This window comes from Homalodisca vitripennis, chromosome 2 (genome assembly GCF_021130785.1).
Source record: "Homalodisca vitripennis isolate AUS2020 chromosome 2, UT_GWSS_2.1, whole genome shotgun sequence".
NCBI lineage: Eukaryota > Metazoa > Arthropoda > Insecta > Hemiptera > Cicadellidae > Homalodisca > Homalodisca vitripennis.
In genome coordinates this window covers 201,970,354-201,987,924 of record NC_060208.1, presented here as the reverse complement: position 1 = coordinate 201,987,924, position 17,571 = coordinate 201,970,354, and the positions used below count along the sequence as shown (strand labels likewise).

The 17,571-nt window shown below is 31.8% G+C and overlaps 1 protein-coding gene across 2 annotated transcripts in view; it reads right to left on the bottom strand.

Moving 5' to 3' along the window:
• The window catches only part of LOC124355275 (farnesyl pyrophosphate synthase-like), a 31,540-nt gene extending 19,227 nt beyond the window's left edge, over positions 1-12,313 (bottom strand). The window contains exons 1-4 of one of the 2 annotated variants that reach the window (XM_046806330.1): positions 11,841-12,313; positions 8,631-8,654; positions 6,646-6,799; positions 121-261 (exon numbers count right to left, since the gene is read on the bottom strand). In XM_046806330.1, the coding sequence (XP_046662286.1) occupies positions 121-261; positions 6,646-6,799; positions 8,631-8,654; positions 11,841-12,055 (534 nt within the window). In that variant the 5' untranslated portion in view covers positions 12,056-12,313. The remainder of the gene's footprint in view (positions 1-120; positions 262-6,645; positions 6,800-8,630; positions 8,655-11,840) is intronic. The other variant, XM_046806331.1, reaches the window with a different exon arrangement.
• Between the last annotated feature and the right edge of the window lie 5,258 nt (positions 12,314-17,571).

Genomic DNA, 17,571 nt, shown 5'->3' with positions numbered 1-17,571 from the left:
CGAAATAGATATTTTTCAAATTTATTTTCAATTTCAATATACTATACTCACTTTCAACAATAATTGATTGCGATTGAAGTCAAGTTAGTTACAAACGTCTAAAGCTGTAACTGTACTCACCATTTCAATGCACCAGCCCATGATTTGCGCCTCCCTGATCTTCTCTGGTGTCTGAGCAGACTGTGGTGCCAACATACGATAGGCCAGTATCAGGGCTAGACCTCTATTCTTCTTCCCACCAGGCACATTGTACTGCAATACCTGTAAGCCAAAGTGATTATGTAATTTATATATTTTTGATGGAAACGTTTAAATTTATGCATTTTGACATAAACTGCAAGGGCGGTTTCAACATATACCACAGTAAAATGACTAACAGCAAAAGGACCAAATGACACTCGGCACTGAGTGCGGTTAGCACACCATTAAAGTAACTAACTGTATACCAGAATAAGCAGTTAGCAAGGATGATTGTCTCAGTGTAACACTGTTATAATCTAATAATATTGTTGTTTCATGTAGCATTTCAGAATGCAGAGTTATTCATAAGTTTGAGAGTCATGTTTCCGTCGCTATAAAAATCACTATTGGGGTTTTTCAAAGCAGTCATATTAATTTCACTAGAAGTAACACAATGATCATTTAAGCTGCAAGAGTTGTAAGGGCAGGTGGTCCATATACCCACTTCATGAAAAAAAATTAACTCAAAAGGAACAAAAGGAGAATTATAAGTGTTACATCCAATCAGTACCGTTTCCCTAATTCGTTCCAAAAAGTAACTGAATTTTTAAAAATTTTGTTCAAACTCTAGGTTAACACTTGAGTTAAAAGTTATCACTTGAATCGTTTTAGTCATACTGAATATTTTAATAAGGATTTTTTAATTTAATAAACTAATCACGGTTTTTTTAATTTTATTTTAAAACCTAACAAGAGATTAATTAGCAACAAGTGCTGCCGTTGTGAACAGAAAATATTTTGCCCTACATTATGGTAACAAAATTAAAATTTCAAATACTGTAGTATTTATTTTACTTTCCTATTTATGTAATTACCACTTGGACTATCACTGAGTTAAGTGAAAAAAAACCTAGTCACTAGTGGTTAGCATCTGCTCAGTTATCTCTTCATCAAAACCAAAATAGACAAGGTAAATAGACAAGTGCTAGATCTAGTTAGCAGGAGCTAGGGAAGAGTCTGCTACGGACGTGTTCGGAATAACATAAGCAAGTAGCCTACTAGGTGTAGCAGTTTGTTGGAGGTTAGTGTACAGTCCATCGCTCCATAAAACACTGTAGGTATACAGAAACTTTGTTTACAAAGAATTTTTGCCTCATTTACTTCCTACACCGTTTATGGAAAATGAATTCAGTTACGAGCCCTGTCAATTATTCCTTTCATTACACAGCAATACCTGACTGAAATCTGGTATCCGCAACAAATCGAGAAGATTTCCATGTGCTTCCTTGGTGAAAGAACACCACCGTTTGTTTCTTTTTCATTTAAGAACTCTACAGCTAAAATTTCAACGCTTTCAGTGTCAAACCTTAATATTTCTTTGGAATGTGTTATTTCCTGATGCACACAGAATATTGTTTCTGCTGATGGTAACTATAAAAAAATAACCACATCAGGAAGTTATCAACGAACAACTAAAAATCTAGCATGCCCTGGACCAGACTTAACAGTTTCTTAGCAGTTGCTAACCTTAAAAGTTAGAAGTGTTTTAATCACTTCACTTCCAAGAAATAACTTAGCTAAGCCTAGATAGAGTTAGGCTACTTTAATGACATACGAGTAAACCTGAGCAGAGCAGTTGCTAACCAAAACCTTAGTCCTAGCACATGCTAGTTTTATTCACTTCAATAATTATTTAACTATAGATACTATATTTATTATATCTTGCTCTTATGCTATTGTTGTAACCAACTGCAAGATCAACAACTATCCTTCTGAGAATTTGTATCACTCTTCCATGAATCGGTCGATCACACTACTGATTTTGTATACTTTTGATATTGATCAAGAAAAGAACTTCAATTAATTAATTTTGTTCCCTTGAAATTTCATAAAATCCCTCATTGTACAAAACTTTTCCAAATTAATTAGAAAAAATAAACACTCATGGTTTGTTATTTGTAAACACAACCGTAGTGTTTATGATTTATTATTAATATTTCCGACCTTTAAAAATTATTTCCACATAGAGACAGAAGAAGTTAGTATATTGGTACTGCATTAATTGAAGATGCAATGAATCAAGTGTTACTTTCAGAGTATGAGTCATTTACAACAGATTACATAATAATATGGTATTCTAATCACTACATCAACATGACATTAAGATCATCTGTATCACATGAACAAGGTTTCTGACCAGACAAGATGTTTGGAGTTACAACAAACATACAGAGTGTTATGACAGTATAATCATTGTAATAAGTAGTTTTATTATTGGAATAATTATTCTGAAATAAACTAAATATAAAAGTAGGTACCTTTTTAAGTTATAATCATGTTAAATTGATTACACCAAATTCAACTATGACCTCCTTGAACACAAAACTTTATTTCAACTCAGGAACTATAAAGTTTTACTATTGTTTATTTATTTTAAATACTAAACTAAATTATATTACCATAAATAAAATAGAAAAGATCTTTTTCACAAAAAAAAGATCAAATATAGTCATGGAAATTTACATTATATTTTTCCACATGATACATTCACGTTTTTATACATGAATTAGGTTTCATAGCAGTGTTTAAATAATAAAAGTTCTGGTGAGGTAGGGCTGGTGAGGTAGAGAAGATACTACGACACAAGAGTGCACTGAAATCAAATCTTGGCACCAAATCTTAATAATAGCTTTCACTCTATTGTTTTATGAATAATTTACATGAATTAATAATAGAACTCATTCTTGTTATGCAAAATGAATATTCATGCAAATTTAAAATCTACAGATGAAATCTTTCTCAAGATATCTTGCTACATGTTTGTTCGTTAAATTGGGTTTCATATTAGTCCTTAAATAATAAAATTATACACAGCAAGACACCAAAATAAAATGGTATTTATTGGAGTGATTCTGCTGCATGTAATATGCACACGTTAAAATCTCATACGATTGTACTCAGCTTGCTTACAAATTTATTTTATAAGCTATTTTCTAACTGCCATCATGGTTATACATAAGACAAATGTAAAAATATTCACTAATGCTCAGCCATATCCCATAGAGTGACACGCACCATCAACCAACTCATTATTGCTAATATATAAATAAAGTTTCAAGCAAAATTTCAAGTCTGTAGGTTATTTTGTTTTTTTTTACATATTTACAGACAGACAGAAATGAAATTTTTCGAGCCTCACGAGTGACACGCTTCGCTAAAATTCAGCCAATTAGCCTCACACTAAGATACTTAATATAGTTGATCCAGTACTTTTCCACTGACCATATCTTTCTGTCTGCAAACTATTGCAATATACATAAAGTCTTTAAAGAGCTTAAAAGTGCCAACATATACACATTACAGTAGAGGACAAGGGCTGAGTGTTGACCTATCTCCACCCCTTGTGAAAACACAAAGCTGTGAAAACTATTTTTGTAAATCTGTTGGAAAATGAAGGAGTTAAAGAGATTTTAGAAATTGGGCGATACATTTCCTTTTATTACATTTCCAATTGCTAATTTTAAATCATTAACAACAGTTTTCAATTGAAATAAAACATTTCTATCCAGCAAGAAATTTATTTTCACCAACACATAACAACTAATATAGCAATAACTTTTATTTTTCAACCGATTTACACAAATGCAATACCATTGAATTTTTCATTAAATTTTCAAATACTATACAAATTTGTTATATGATTAACAGCTCTCAAGATGTTTAATTTTGAACACTTTTAATTGCAGCAATTTTAAAACAGAAAGTGATATTATTTATATACTTGTTTGTTTATGTCCCTTTAATTGGTTTAACATAAATCACAAGTTTTAATTGATTTACATTAATTGTTTTTTTTTTTTTTATGTGATTTGATAGTAAAAAAGACATATGACCAAACAGTGAACTAATCTTGGTAGGAAGATATTATCATACAAACTATTTGCTTGTTTTTTTTTTTTTTTTTTTTTTTTGTCTACTGTCATTTCCTTAGATTGTGTCGACATCTTGCAAACACCCTATACATAAAATAAAATGTATTCGAAGGATGCTTCTGATTTTGTTTTTATTTAAATATATATATATATAGAACACTTCTAGAACTGTTTTATCATTTTGATTATTACTGTTGAAACTAATATGTATATAGGGTGTTCTATACAAAGGGTGGATTCATCCTTTTATAATATATATATATATATAGTAATAGCTTAGTTTCAACAGTAACAATCAAACTGATAAAACAGTTCTAGAAGAGTTGTAAAATATTTATTTGTAACAACAATTATTACTACTTTCTAAATTATTTCATAAACCATAAACCATAAACACAACTCCCTCAACAATAATCACAACTGAGATAAGGCTATCAGCATGGATGGCCTATCAGTTGAATAAGCAGTTATGTTAAACAGTGGTTTCCATTTCTGGTAAAAGCTGTGTAGGAATGCACTTTCACCACAGTAGAAAAGTGAGGAAGAGACACTCACTGAGCGAGTGATGGGAGAGAGCTTGCTGATTTATGGCACCTTATCAGTCAAGGTCATGTGTTGTTATTGTCACACCTGCTAAACCTCAGTACTGCCGCACAATTCAACAACTTTATAACTCAATATAATAATAATACTTCTGCAGCAATACAGAATTCACACGTTACTTTAGTTAAAAATTGTTCTTCTTTAAAACAAACAAAGGACATTTTAAACTTCTAGATAATACAGAGAATATACCAGCAAGAATGAATATATATATAATAAATATTGCAAAATAATTTTGTTGATATAGGATAGTCTGTACATTAATTATGGCAGTACGGTTAATTAATTACTAGTACTTCAACTTGCTGTCCATTCTAAAGGTATTTTCATAATTTAAAAACTAATTAACTAATTACGGATGTTTAATGTTTTTCGTGGGTGACCTCAGATTGTATTTAATAAGTGTTTAAATGAAAACAAGTCATAACATTAGTTTAAATTGATATTAGAAAGTTTACAGTTTGTGGCTTGCTTTGAGGTTAGAATCTGGCCTGGTAATACTGGATATAGACATTCCTTCATCAGAAACATTTTGCTTAGTTCAATTGTTGTAAAATCGAAACTTGGATATTTTAGGATCAAGATCATGGTTTGCCGAATTTGTTCAAAAACCAATTCGAGATTTTGTAGAATGTGGAAAGTGTAAGGCCAAGTTACACTATCACTGTGCTGGTCTTCAGAAATCTACTTGGAAAGCTAAACCTCTGAAAAAGATGTCCGAATGGGAATGTTCAATCTGTAAACCCTCAACTATTAAAACAAGGTTGGGAAGCATAGAGCAAGAGGACGAAATAGAAAGTGATGACCCTACCTATCTAGCATTGAAGAAATTTCTTGAAAATATGTTTAAAAAGACAGGAGGAGAAAATTTCGTCAAGAATAAATACCATTTTTACTTTGGTAAGTAAACTAGAGGACACAATTAACAACTTAATTGATAGAGTGCAACAGATAGAAACCAACTCATTTGATCTTCGTAGGGAAATGGAGGACTTGCAACTTGAACTTGAGTGTGAGAAGCAATATGGTAGGTACAAAAATTTTCTTGTGACAAGTATTCCACACTCATAAAATGAGGACGTTCCACACAACAACACTACTAGGGAAAATGAACATCGATTTAAAAAAAGAAGATATAACAGCCCATAGACTTCCTTCTCCTAGATCGCCAGCGCCGATCATCGTACAGTGTACAACGAGAGCCATCAGAGACTCTGTAGTTCGTAAGTCACGTAAATTTAAGCCTAGTACTTCTCTGTTAGGTAATGACCATCCAGAAAGAGCTATTTACTTCAACAACCATCTTACACCACACTTTTCTGATCTCATGAAAAAGGCTAAAGAAGTTAAAGACAAAGTTGGTTACAAGTATATATGATTCAACAGCAATAAGATTATGATGAAGAAAGATAATGAGTCACAAGCTATTAGGATAGTTAAGATAGGAGACTTAGATAAGATAGTCTAAACATATATGATAAGGATCATCCCCATATACACGCCCTTCTCAAGGACAAATCACTTAAAGGTAGCCTACACAAAAACAAAACACTTTTTTCGTACATATAAGTTTATTTCTTTCTACTTTTCAATAAAAAATAAACATGGACTTAGAAGAACTTAACCTAAATATTTACAATAAATTTAGAACATTTTCAGATTGGGTAAATTTATGAATGTTCTAAATTCTCCGACAATTCTCAGAGGAGATAATTAGAAAATTTTAATTTATAGTAATTATTCAGTTTAATGCAACTAAATTTATTTCTAGATTTGTGACTAAACTACAAGATTTAAGGCTAATCTGGTTTTAATGATTCATAATTTGATTTAAATGTATTCCAATCAGTTTTTCTTATACATACAGAAACTGTACTAACAACTCAAGACTAAGGTTTTACATGTGTAACTTTAATAAGGGTCAACTCACCTTTGAATACCATTTTGTGACATCAGGAATTTCAGTCTGACGGTGAGTTTCCGTCAAGTCTCTCACTATGTCAGGAAACACTGCCATGAACTCCCGGCGCTCATCTTTACTGACAGCTTTACCTATGGCAGCTGGAGTCACTGACGCTAGGTTCCTGGAATAGAAACAAAGTAATTGTCAGATGTTTAGCTCTCTACACAGATCAATGAATGTGGCAGTTGATCCACATATAATTATTCTTTGCTACAATGCTCAATGTTGTTGACTCTTCTATTTATTTGTTAAGTTTAGGTCAAAATTCATGAGTGTCAAACACACGAATAAAATAATACATTTTTCGTAAAGATGGTGTAAATTGAATAATCTGAGATAACTAATGAGATTACAGGAGCAATAAACATTATTGCCAATAGATAGAACATTGATGCCAATAGAAAGGCATCACTGTTTTGAGATGTTTGTTCTTATCTTTGTAAGCCCGCTCTCTGGAAATCTTACGAGATATGAAAAACCATGTAAAAACAAACATTATCTAAAATGACTTGAGTGTTTCAAAACACTTTTTTTGTTTTGTTGTACTATAATGCATACTAACTTATACATAATCAATCTTTTTCCAAACTTTGAATGACTGTAGCCTAATCTTAAAGATTTATAAGAAAAAGTGAAAGTTTCAATTGTTTATAATTACGTAACATATTTTAAAAATGTATTGTTTTGGGCCTATATTGGAAATAACATGGCTTAAAAATTTTGCTTTTAAATATAAATAGCCGTCATCTTGAAGCTTTTCATTGGTTAAAACTAACATAGAAAGAGGTGGCTACATTGTGGTGGTAAAAACATCATGTTCTGAAGAGAATTTACATAGCATCACATACTGTAATGTCAATTAGTAGCCACCTCCTTTAGATGTAATGTAAAGCATTTTATCAGGATTTTGATGTGACATTCTGCCACCAGGTAGTTTCTATGATTCTTATCGCAAACTGATTTTGATGTGACATTCTGGCACCAGGTAGTTTCTATGATTCTTATCACAAACTGATTTTGATGTGACATTCTGCCACCAGGTAGTTTCTATGATTCTTATCACAAACTGATTTTGATGTGACATTCTGCCACCTCGTAGTTTCTATGATTCTTATCGCAAACTGATTTTGAAGGTTTATTTCCAAGTTAGACATAAATGCAAAATCTCTTACACAAAATATATCATTCATTATCTCTCTAAGTTTTTTCATCATAAACCATAATTTGTCCTAAATTTTAAATTAAAAAACTTATCCTGTGTAAAACTTATAAGTATACTAATATTAATGGGTAAGTGATTATTAATTATACGAACGTCATTAATTGAAAATGTTATTAGTAAATAATGGATGTATTTAAATAAATAATGAATATGTACACACTAAACAATTAATTGATTTTATTTATTTTTAAATGTATATCTGGTCAATTCAAAATAAACAAATATTCTTATATACTGTACATATGTGCCTTGAATATGAGGTAAGGGGTCTATCTCAAGACATGCATTTTTGTGGCAAAACCCGCTGGATATTGCTGCATTAACTGTTGCATAAATAGATTGTTAATGCAGATATATAATTGGGGAGGAGGCAAGAAGAGTTAATACCATGTTTATGCTAAGGGATATATCAAGAGGGCAACATGCTTTAAGGACGGAAAGACGTCTTTAAATTTAAACAAACCTGAAAATAAGAACTATAAGGGTGTTCAAGTGAAATCAACAATGTTACTACAACCAAGCTTAACGAATCTTAAGAAATATTAGGAATACTTCAATTAAATCAAATTAAAAAAACTCCATGAGTGAATCTTAGGGTATTATTAAGAAATTATGATGAGAAAATATAACAATGCAGGAACAAAAAGCAATACAAGCATATACATTTTCTTTCCAAAAGGTTAAGAAGACATCCGATACGATATTTTCAAAAGCAGTTGTATACACTTACCCATTGCGGCCATTTGTTGAATGCCTAAAAAGGTTATTGTATTAATTAAAACCACCTGCATAATATTACCTGTCTTTGACTTTCATATCAAATTTTACATTTCCTATATCTAAACTAATAATTTAGTTTATCTATTTTTTATACTAATATGTAAACATTTCAAGCCATTTGATGACACAGCAACCCACAAATAAAAATGGAGGTTTCAGTACATTAATGTGGCCACAACTCTTCCCTATCACTCTCACTCAAAGGACTAAATATTTTTACCCCCACAAATAAAAATAGTTCGAATAAGCCAGAACTGAAGTCCTGGTGTGGAGGTTTCAGTACATTACCGGTAATGTGGCCACAACTCTTCCCCATCACTCTCACTCAAAGGACTAAATATTTTTACCCCCACAAATAAAAATAGTTCGAATAAGCCAGAACTGAAGTCCTGGTGTGGAGGTTTCAGTACATTAATGTGGCCACAACTCTTCCCTATCACTCTCACTCAAAGGACTAAATATTTTTACCCCCACAAATAAAAATAGTTCGAATAAGCCAGAACTGAAGTCCTGGTGTGGAGGTTTCAGTACATTAATGTGGCCACAACTCTTCCCCATCACTCTCACTCAAAGGACTAAATTTGCACACTTATGATAAAAATATAAGGGCCATAATTATGTAATTTAATTAATGTACAGAATCATATAATAATTTTCATATGATAGATTAGTATGAGATAGATTGTAACTACAGAGAAATATGTCATACTTTTCTCTGTACTGTACAAATAAATCTTTCTTTCTCCTAAAAAGCTACCATCATCCTAACAGTTGCCTCGAGTACTTCTCTCCAGCTAGTACCTACACTATAGCCAACAAATATAGTATTTCTGAAAACTAAGCACAGAACAGTTTTTGTTTCATGATCTCGATAAAGACCAAACTTTGCCTAAATATGTGTCACCTACCAGTTGATGGGGTTTGGAACAAACTATAACGAATTTTGTAATAGCTTGAGCTTACTTAAAGTTTTTACTCCCGTAATTTTAAACAAATTTACAGATACGGAGATTGTTTCTACCACCAGCCCTAGACACCCTGCATAAACCGAGAACTTATTCAGACTTTTTATAAGCAATAAATATCTTTCTTCCAATATTTTTATCTATTTGTACACTTTTATTTATATCCTACACATCTCTTGATCATTCCAAAATGCCCGTAGCACTGAGGATCGTCATTTCAAACTCTTTATTTTAATAACCTTTTCCTTTTTATTTTTTACATCTTCTTCAATTTTTAATTTTTCAACTACAGCCCTGTTTCCTAAATACATCCTCTGTATCCTACCATGATGGTAGTGTGCACGATCATCTGTCTTGTAATTCTCAGAGGCCACTCTTTCTTTCTATTCTTGTCCTTGCACTCCATATTCTTGGCCTTTCCCACAGAATAAATGACTTTGGATTTTTTTGTTGCAATACTTAGCCACATGACTGAATATCTGGTACTTACGGCACCTTGCCAGATTAACATATTTAAACCTATTATTTAATATTTCTCTTCCTCGTAATGTGTTCCAGAACCTGACTAACATTCCACTACATTTGCATTTTACCTCAGTTTCTTCTTCGCCTTCCACCGCAGTGACCTGTTGGTAGTATATTATCCTTCTGAGCAGAAAACCCTAATATGATATAAAAAGATACTATGTACTTTTGGGATTACGCTCACTACCATTATCCTACTCTATGAAGTTCTGAGTAGGAAAGTTTAAATTTTGTGCATGTTTATTATTTCAAACTTAATTAAATACAAAAGTTGTTAACTTATCCTACTTTATGATACTGAACTACTTTCGTATTTTTCCGGTTTAGGGACACACAATCCCCTAGGTCTTAATTAACAAAATTTTAAAAATGGCTGTTATCATACAAATTTAGTACTGATTAAAATAATATAGTTTTCTAGCTTATTTCGTGAAATAACAACATTTATTGCAGTAAAACTTAAAAGTTGAAAAAACTACCTATATTTATTTATTTATTTATTTATTTTATTATTTCAACGGCATCCGCCAATATACAATAATTTCACAACATTTTCATGCAACTTAAATATAACATCAACAAAATAAATAACAACTAATTAAATTACAGAAAGTAGTGATTATGCAGTGGAATAATAAATAAGTATTAAGATTTGTGAAATAATGTTATAATAGTGAAAAATCACAAACATTTATTAATGATGAAAATTGTGTAGACAGCTAAAAACATACATTAAGCCTGGGCTATCTGACTTTAATAACTTAGTACTGGTAATGTATAGGTCTACGTATACAAATATATAAAAAGTTCAACTTCTTAGATCTTTAAGGCGAAAAAGTGGAACATTGTTTGGTAAATTCAATGCATTTGAAAAAGTGTTTCATTCATCTAAAAAATAAGATTGCCGGTTCAAGGGTTAAAGCAGGTTTGGAAAAATAATCTTGGCTGCAGTAAAATAAGCAGCACTGTGATGTAATCGAATCATCGATAATAATGATCGATATTCAAGAGGAACGAATACTCATTACAACTGCTGGAACCAAATTAAGTTATGGGTATTACAAATTGCATTACAGTCCGGCTGTTATTTCTTAAAAAGTAATAACTTAGTGATATACAAAAAACTATCTAGGCTATGTATATTTATAAAAGATAGAAAAGAAAACAGTGCAAATTTAGTATTTTTTACTATTTTGAAAGACAAACATGTCTGAAACCTTAAAAAACAAATAACACATGTAAATCAGATTTCTACTTAAGGCCATTAAATACTTATAGCCATTACTTTAGGATTTCTACTTATAGCCATTAAATATCAAACTCATGATTGTACTTTGTTTGAATTAATCTGGAACAATAATGTTGAACCGAATTACTTTATAGGCTTTTAAGATTGTACAAAACAATATTTCGTTCAGCAAAAAAAAAACTGCTAGTATTTAGGATTAATTATGAATATCTATTGGTTGAATGTTTTTATATATTCGATAGTTTGGATATTTATAATTTATAGTTGATTCAATTTTCAGGGTTTTTGGATATTTATAATTGATAGTTGATACAATTTTCAGGGTTACCGCTATAGTACTACAGCCATAATCTTAGGTCTATTTCTAAGGAATTAGTTAGCCTATGTGACAATCAGTAAATACTCAAGTTTTTTATCTTACCTTCTTAACAAAGAAGATGAAAGGTTTTCTTTTAAAACCGAATCTCCTGATTTATAAAGGTTTAGTCGACGAGGTAAACTTTTCTCGGTAGTTGTTCTATGAGCATTGAAATGAAAATTGTTTGAGTGTAAAGATGCAATGGAATAAACACAACGGTCACTTGTCTTGACAAGTTGACAAATTTGTTGTCCACCGAATTTTAAAGAACTGAACATTTTAATGAGCCACTTCAGCTATGATAACTTAGGGATACTTATATTATTATATTCAAACTCAATAACAAATAAATCGACACAAATGTATCGAGCAAGTTAATTCTTTGACCTATTTGAACATTTAAAATGTGTAACAAAATCAAACCTATTCGGCTATTGTTACTCTTATCGCACTAATATGAGTAACTTAGATGAACTAGTCCAAAACACAAGTTAAGAAACATGAACCATACCACACACCCGAACACTCACGCACACCAAAAACCTAATACGCAGCGGCAGTGGCACGAGCTCCTCCCGTTTGTTTTCAATGGGGTGATCGTGACAGGCGGAGAGAAAAAGTGGGGATGGAGGGGCCCCTCCTGCCAACTAGAGATAGCCCGCGTATTAGAATAGTGGAATAAGCAGTCCGCGCGTTCTCGCTCTGTACTCCTCTGAATTTAATAGAGCCTGGTGGTGTAATATGTATGTATGTATGTATGTATATGTATAAATGTAATATATATATTACATTTTCAAAGCTGGATGCTGCAGGATGCAGCGCAATTAAATTTATTTCATTGAACCGTGATTTTACAACGTAATTAATGGCAGGCAATTACTCTTGTCTACATACAAATAAACCAATACAACGGAGTATCGAAATACCAAAAAAGACGTAAGGAAGTCTAATGTAACAAAGTAACTTCGTTACATTCAGTGGCGTAGCTATAAAACATTCGAGGGTGGATTAAACATCCAGGAGGATTAAAAAGAGCCCTACTTAGCATAGTAGTTAAAGAATTTATCTTCAGGGTCTCCAAACACAAAATCAACAATTATGTTGAGTTTTTTAATTGCATCTTTCGTATTAAAATGTAAACCAATAAAATTGTTTCGTAACATTATATTTGGTTCATTGCATTTTCCAACTGCCTTAATCAAATAAATATAATTTGTAGGTTACATTACTATTAGTTAGAAATTATTCGATAATTTCCATGTACTATAGATCAGATCAGCATTATAATCGCGTACGCCAGACGACACAAAATGACACTTATCAGGCTTGGTCGAAGTTGCATGCACAATTTCAAGTCTAGCTTATTTCTCACGTGCTATGTTAGGTATTTAAGTCAGGTAGTTGTCATTGATTTTGTCATATTTCTATAATTATGTTTTTGGTTAAGTAATTATTAATTTATTTACTACCAATTAAGGACTCCACATTATAATATGTTGCTTTTGTCCTATTAATTTGAATATATTCCAATATCACAAAAAGATAACTGGATATGGTTATAATTTATATTTATGGCATTTTATGTATACTGAATTAGCTTTAGACTTTGAAAATTATATAATGTGTTTTTAATTCAAATTTAAGTGTTTTATTAAAGCTTAGTTTAAATGGGTAGATTTATCGTATTTGAATTTATTTGTTAATTTCATTTGCTTGAGTGTTGTTTTCTTTTGTTTTTCTAAGAAAGTTGGAGCCTCTACACAGGCAGTTCCTTGCCTTTTGAGGTCCTATTTTGTTTTCTTGAATTTTGTTTATTGATGTACCCTAGCTGTATTAAAATAAAAAAAAGACATGTTCATATTTCTTTAATAAAAAGTAACATTGTTTTATTTTTATTCTCATGTCAATTGTGTCTACAACTAAGGAGCAATGTTTGTGTTTGTGCTTAAGGTATAAATGATGTTTATATAATTTTACTATTGTACATATTTTCAAGAAAATAAATAATTTTTCTATTCTATTCTAGATTATGACATTTTATTCGTTGTGCACCATCTCACATTTTGTAAAGTATCTTTAGAGTTATAAAGAAAGTTCAATATTAATATAATTAATTCGATATAATTTCTATGTTTTGCAGATATGTTCGGATATAAAACGACTCATTAATTCGGATATAAAACGACTCATTAATTCGGATATAAAAACGACTCATTAATTTGTAAGATAATAGAAATCAGAACCGTTCCGAACTGAGGTCGCTATCAGCCGCATGTACAGGGTTTGTCAGGAATGTTCGGGATTTATCGGTACTGCTCGGCTCTGCCCCCACTCTTTCTCTCCGCCTGTCACGATCACCCCATTGAAAACAAACGGGAGGAGCTCGTCGGCAGTGGCAACCACAGGTAACTCAACTACGCTTTTTCTCTTTTACTTCTCATTCTCGAATTCTGTTTTGGACGTTTCGTTTTATGTTTATATTCGTTCATTATCCAACAGCTGACACAAGAACAAAAGATAACAAAAAGAATATTACAAGACCATCTAGCTACAGGACCAAATAAATATCCCAATACGTATTTTTTATTGAGAGGACGAATGATTACTATTCATAATCAAACTCAAATATTCTTTATTGCCATGAAACATAAATACATGTATTGGCTTGGGTCTAAATAACTATTCAAACATAAGATATTATTTATTAATAACTAATTAACGTGGTACACGACATAGTCTTGTACAGAATAAAAACAATGTTCTAGTAAAAACACCTGAGTTTCCTTTAAAAATATCTAAATTCCTTAAAAAGTCTAAATCTATTTTTTTTTTAATTCAAGTAGGGTGTCAAAAAATGCTATAGTATAATAATAAGTATGATTTTTAAAGGTGAAGTGTGGAAAGGGATATTTAATTTATGTTTATTTTTAAGACTGTATTTAGATTGTGGAACATGAGACTGAAAAATACTACGGTTCTGTTTAAAAATAATTAATGTATAAGATATATAAATGCATGTGAAATGTAGGATTTCAAACTCCTTAAAATAGGTTTGGGGGTCTCTCGTTGACGAATTCCAGCAATAATCCGCAATATCTTCATATGTAAGATACAAAAAAAAAAAAAAAAAAAACAGAATTAGTTCTTTCTAAACCCCAGATTGCAACAGCGTAAGTCAAGTATTGAAAATCAGAGCATAGTATGCTGTAAGAAGAACACAAGTGTTTATGAAGTGTGCAAGTCTACGCAGTAAAAATATTCAGAAGACATCTGCCGTGCTACATTGTTTATATGTGAGGAAAAATTCAAATTCGTGTCAACAGATAGACCCAAGAACTTGATTGTGTTCAGAAACGTTCGTCATCAAACCAAACACCGAGATTGTCATAGCGCTTCCCTGTAATTGTGAAATCTATTAATTTGGTCTCACCTGTGTTTACATTCAAACCATTGTTTTTAAATCACAGAAAGTCATATAGATTCTACACGCGTTTTAACCCCTAACGCATCATGACATTGACTGTCTAAACTAATGTACGTGTCGCCTGCAAACAAAAACAAATAGACATCTGCAACACAACACCTGATATCACTTATATATAAAATGAACAAAAGAGGTCCGAGAATGGAACCTTCGGAGACCCTGACTTCAATGTTTGCACATCAGAATAACAACGCCTTAAAGTGAAAACATGAACCAAAGACATCTCAACTACTCGTAGGTGTTCCCTCAAATATGACGAAATAAATTTATTTGCTGCGCCACGCATTCCAACGCTCTCAAGTTTATCCATCATAAGATCATGAGAAACTATATCAAATGTCTTCCGTAGATGAAAAAAGACACCTGAAGCCGACTTCCTTTATCCACCTTATCCAAAAGTGTGAACATCGTACCGACAGTTGACCCACCTATTACAAATCCTATCTGATTGAAGAACAAAATATTATTTTGAGTAATAAAAGACCACAACCTAACAATACTTGCTTTTTCAGACTTTTAATAACGTTGATATAATATACATTGTTCTAAAGTTGTCAAGGTCATCCATTATTCTTTTTTGTTCCATGGTTTTATGATATACAGTTTTAAAGCGTTTGGAAAAACTCCACTTTCAAAAGAAAAAATAATGAAGTAAACAAGTGGGTCGATTAGGAATTCCCAACATGACTTCAGTAGTTTAGATGATATTTTGTTATAACCTGAAGATGTCTTGTTTAAGGGACCTGATTATATCTTTTACCTCTCTATTATAAATAAATAATAAAAAAAAGTGTTATGACTCCCATATGAATACAAACTAATAGTGTCTGAGAAAGTTAAACGATTTTGAGCAACGTTCATTAAGAAATTATTGAAGAAGTTCGAGACTTGTTTTGGACCACTAATAACAAGACCCTTTTCATTTTTAATGGTCTGGGGAGCACAAGATGAAATTCATTTCTTTTCTCTATTTTCATTTATGATTTCCCACATCGTCTTGATTGTATTAGAAGAATTTTGTATTTCAACAAGCACTTTAGTAGCTGTAATACTGGCAATATACTGCCGCTTCTTACGCTATAAGAATCCACATCTTTATTTTAAATTAAACAACTGGAAAACTTATCACGAAGCTTCAATAGATCTTCACTTAAAACACCTTACCTCGATATGTAGGCTACTCCTACGAATTCTGGTTTTATTCTCTGTAAATGCCTGCCCAAAAAAGGATAACAAGGAATCGAAAAGATACATTTTATAGTTCATTCTACATGTTTCGTAGATTCTGGACCATGTTTCTTTACTTATTAAATGTCTTAAGATGCAAACATTGCCATTCGAAAAAGATCGCCTAAGTAAGAACCAGGGTAATTACAGCGCCACTTGGGTTTGACAAATTTGCAATCGCCACCTGTGGATGGTGATCGGGCAATGAAGTTATTAACACAGAACAAGCTGAACACGTCATCAGGAAGATCAGTGTAGACATTATCTATCAAGAATTGATTATCTTTAAATTCCCTAGTATACGACATTACCGTAAATTCAGTAAATAAACGACTTCAGCAACTGGGCAATAGCTTGAACATGGACATGTCAATAATGTATGGGAACCAACCCACACGCTTCTTCCACCTGCATCAGAAAACAGGAATAAGAAGAAATAATTAATGACAATTATGAGTAAAATATGTTTACAACCAAGTATAATGGAACTTGTCACTCTAGCTGTATCTGATCTACAACGACTACTCTGATAAAAGTGCATCGACTGAAAAGAAGAAGATAACCAAACATTCGTTGAATTTTACTGGAATAGACTGTGGAATAGGCCTACCGGGGAAACTGCATTAAAAACAACGCGCTAGGTACACTACCTCATATGTGGCGTGTACATATTATAGACAATAAAGCATAAGAAAATTTTGTAATTGCTTTTCTCAAAAATGGTTAGTGTTATGAAAAAAACCGTAAGGACAATTTCTGTAGATAATTACATGATCTACAATTTTCGTCTGACATATTTTGTCATAAGACTAACCGTTTCGCTGAAAAATTAAAAAAAACCATTTTTTACTAAATTTGACCTTGAATAAAAATTTTTGCAGACATGGGATCGTTGGGGTCTTTTCAAAATTTCATAACAATGGTGTCCCTAACATCTATGCAAATTTTCAGCTTTCTGGGAATTAATGCAAAGTTATCCCTATTTTTGGGCTAAATTGAGCGGACTATTTAGGTTTCCAGGGTAGCTTATTACCTGATTTTAGAGACGCCATCTTGATAATATTTTTGCGGACTTGTAGTTAA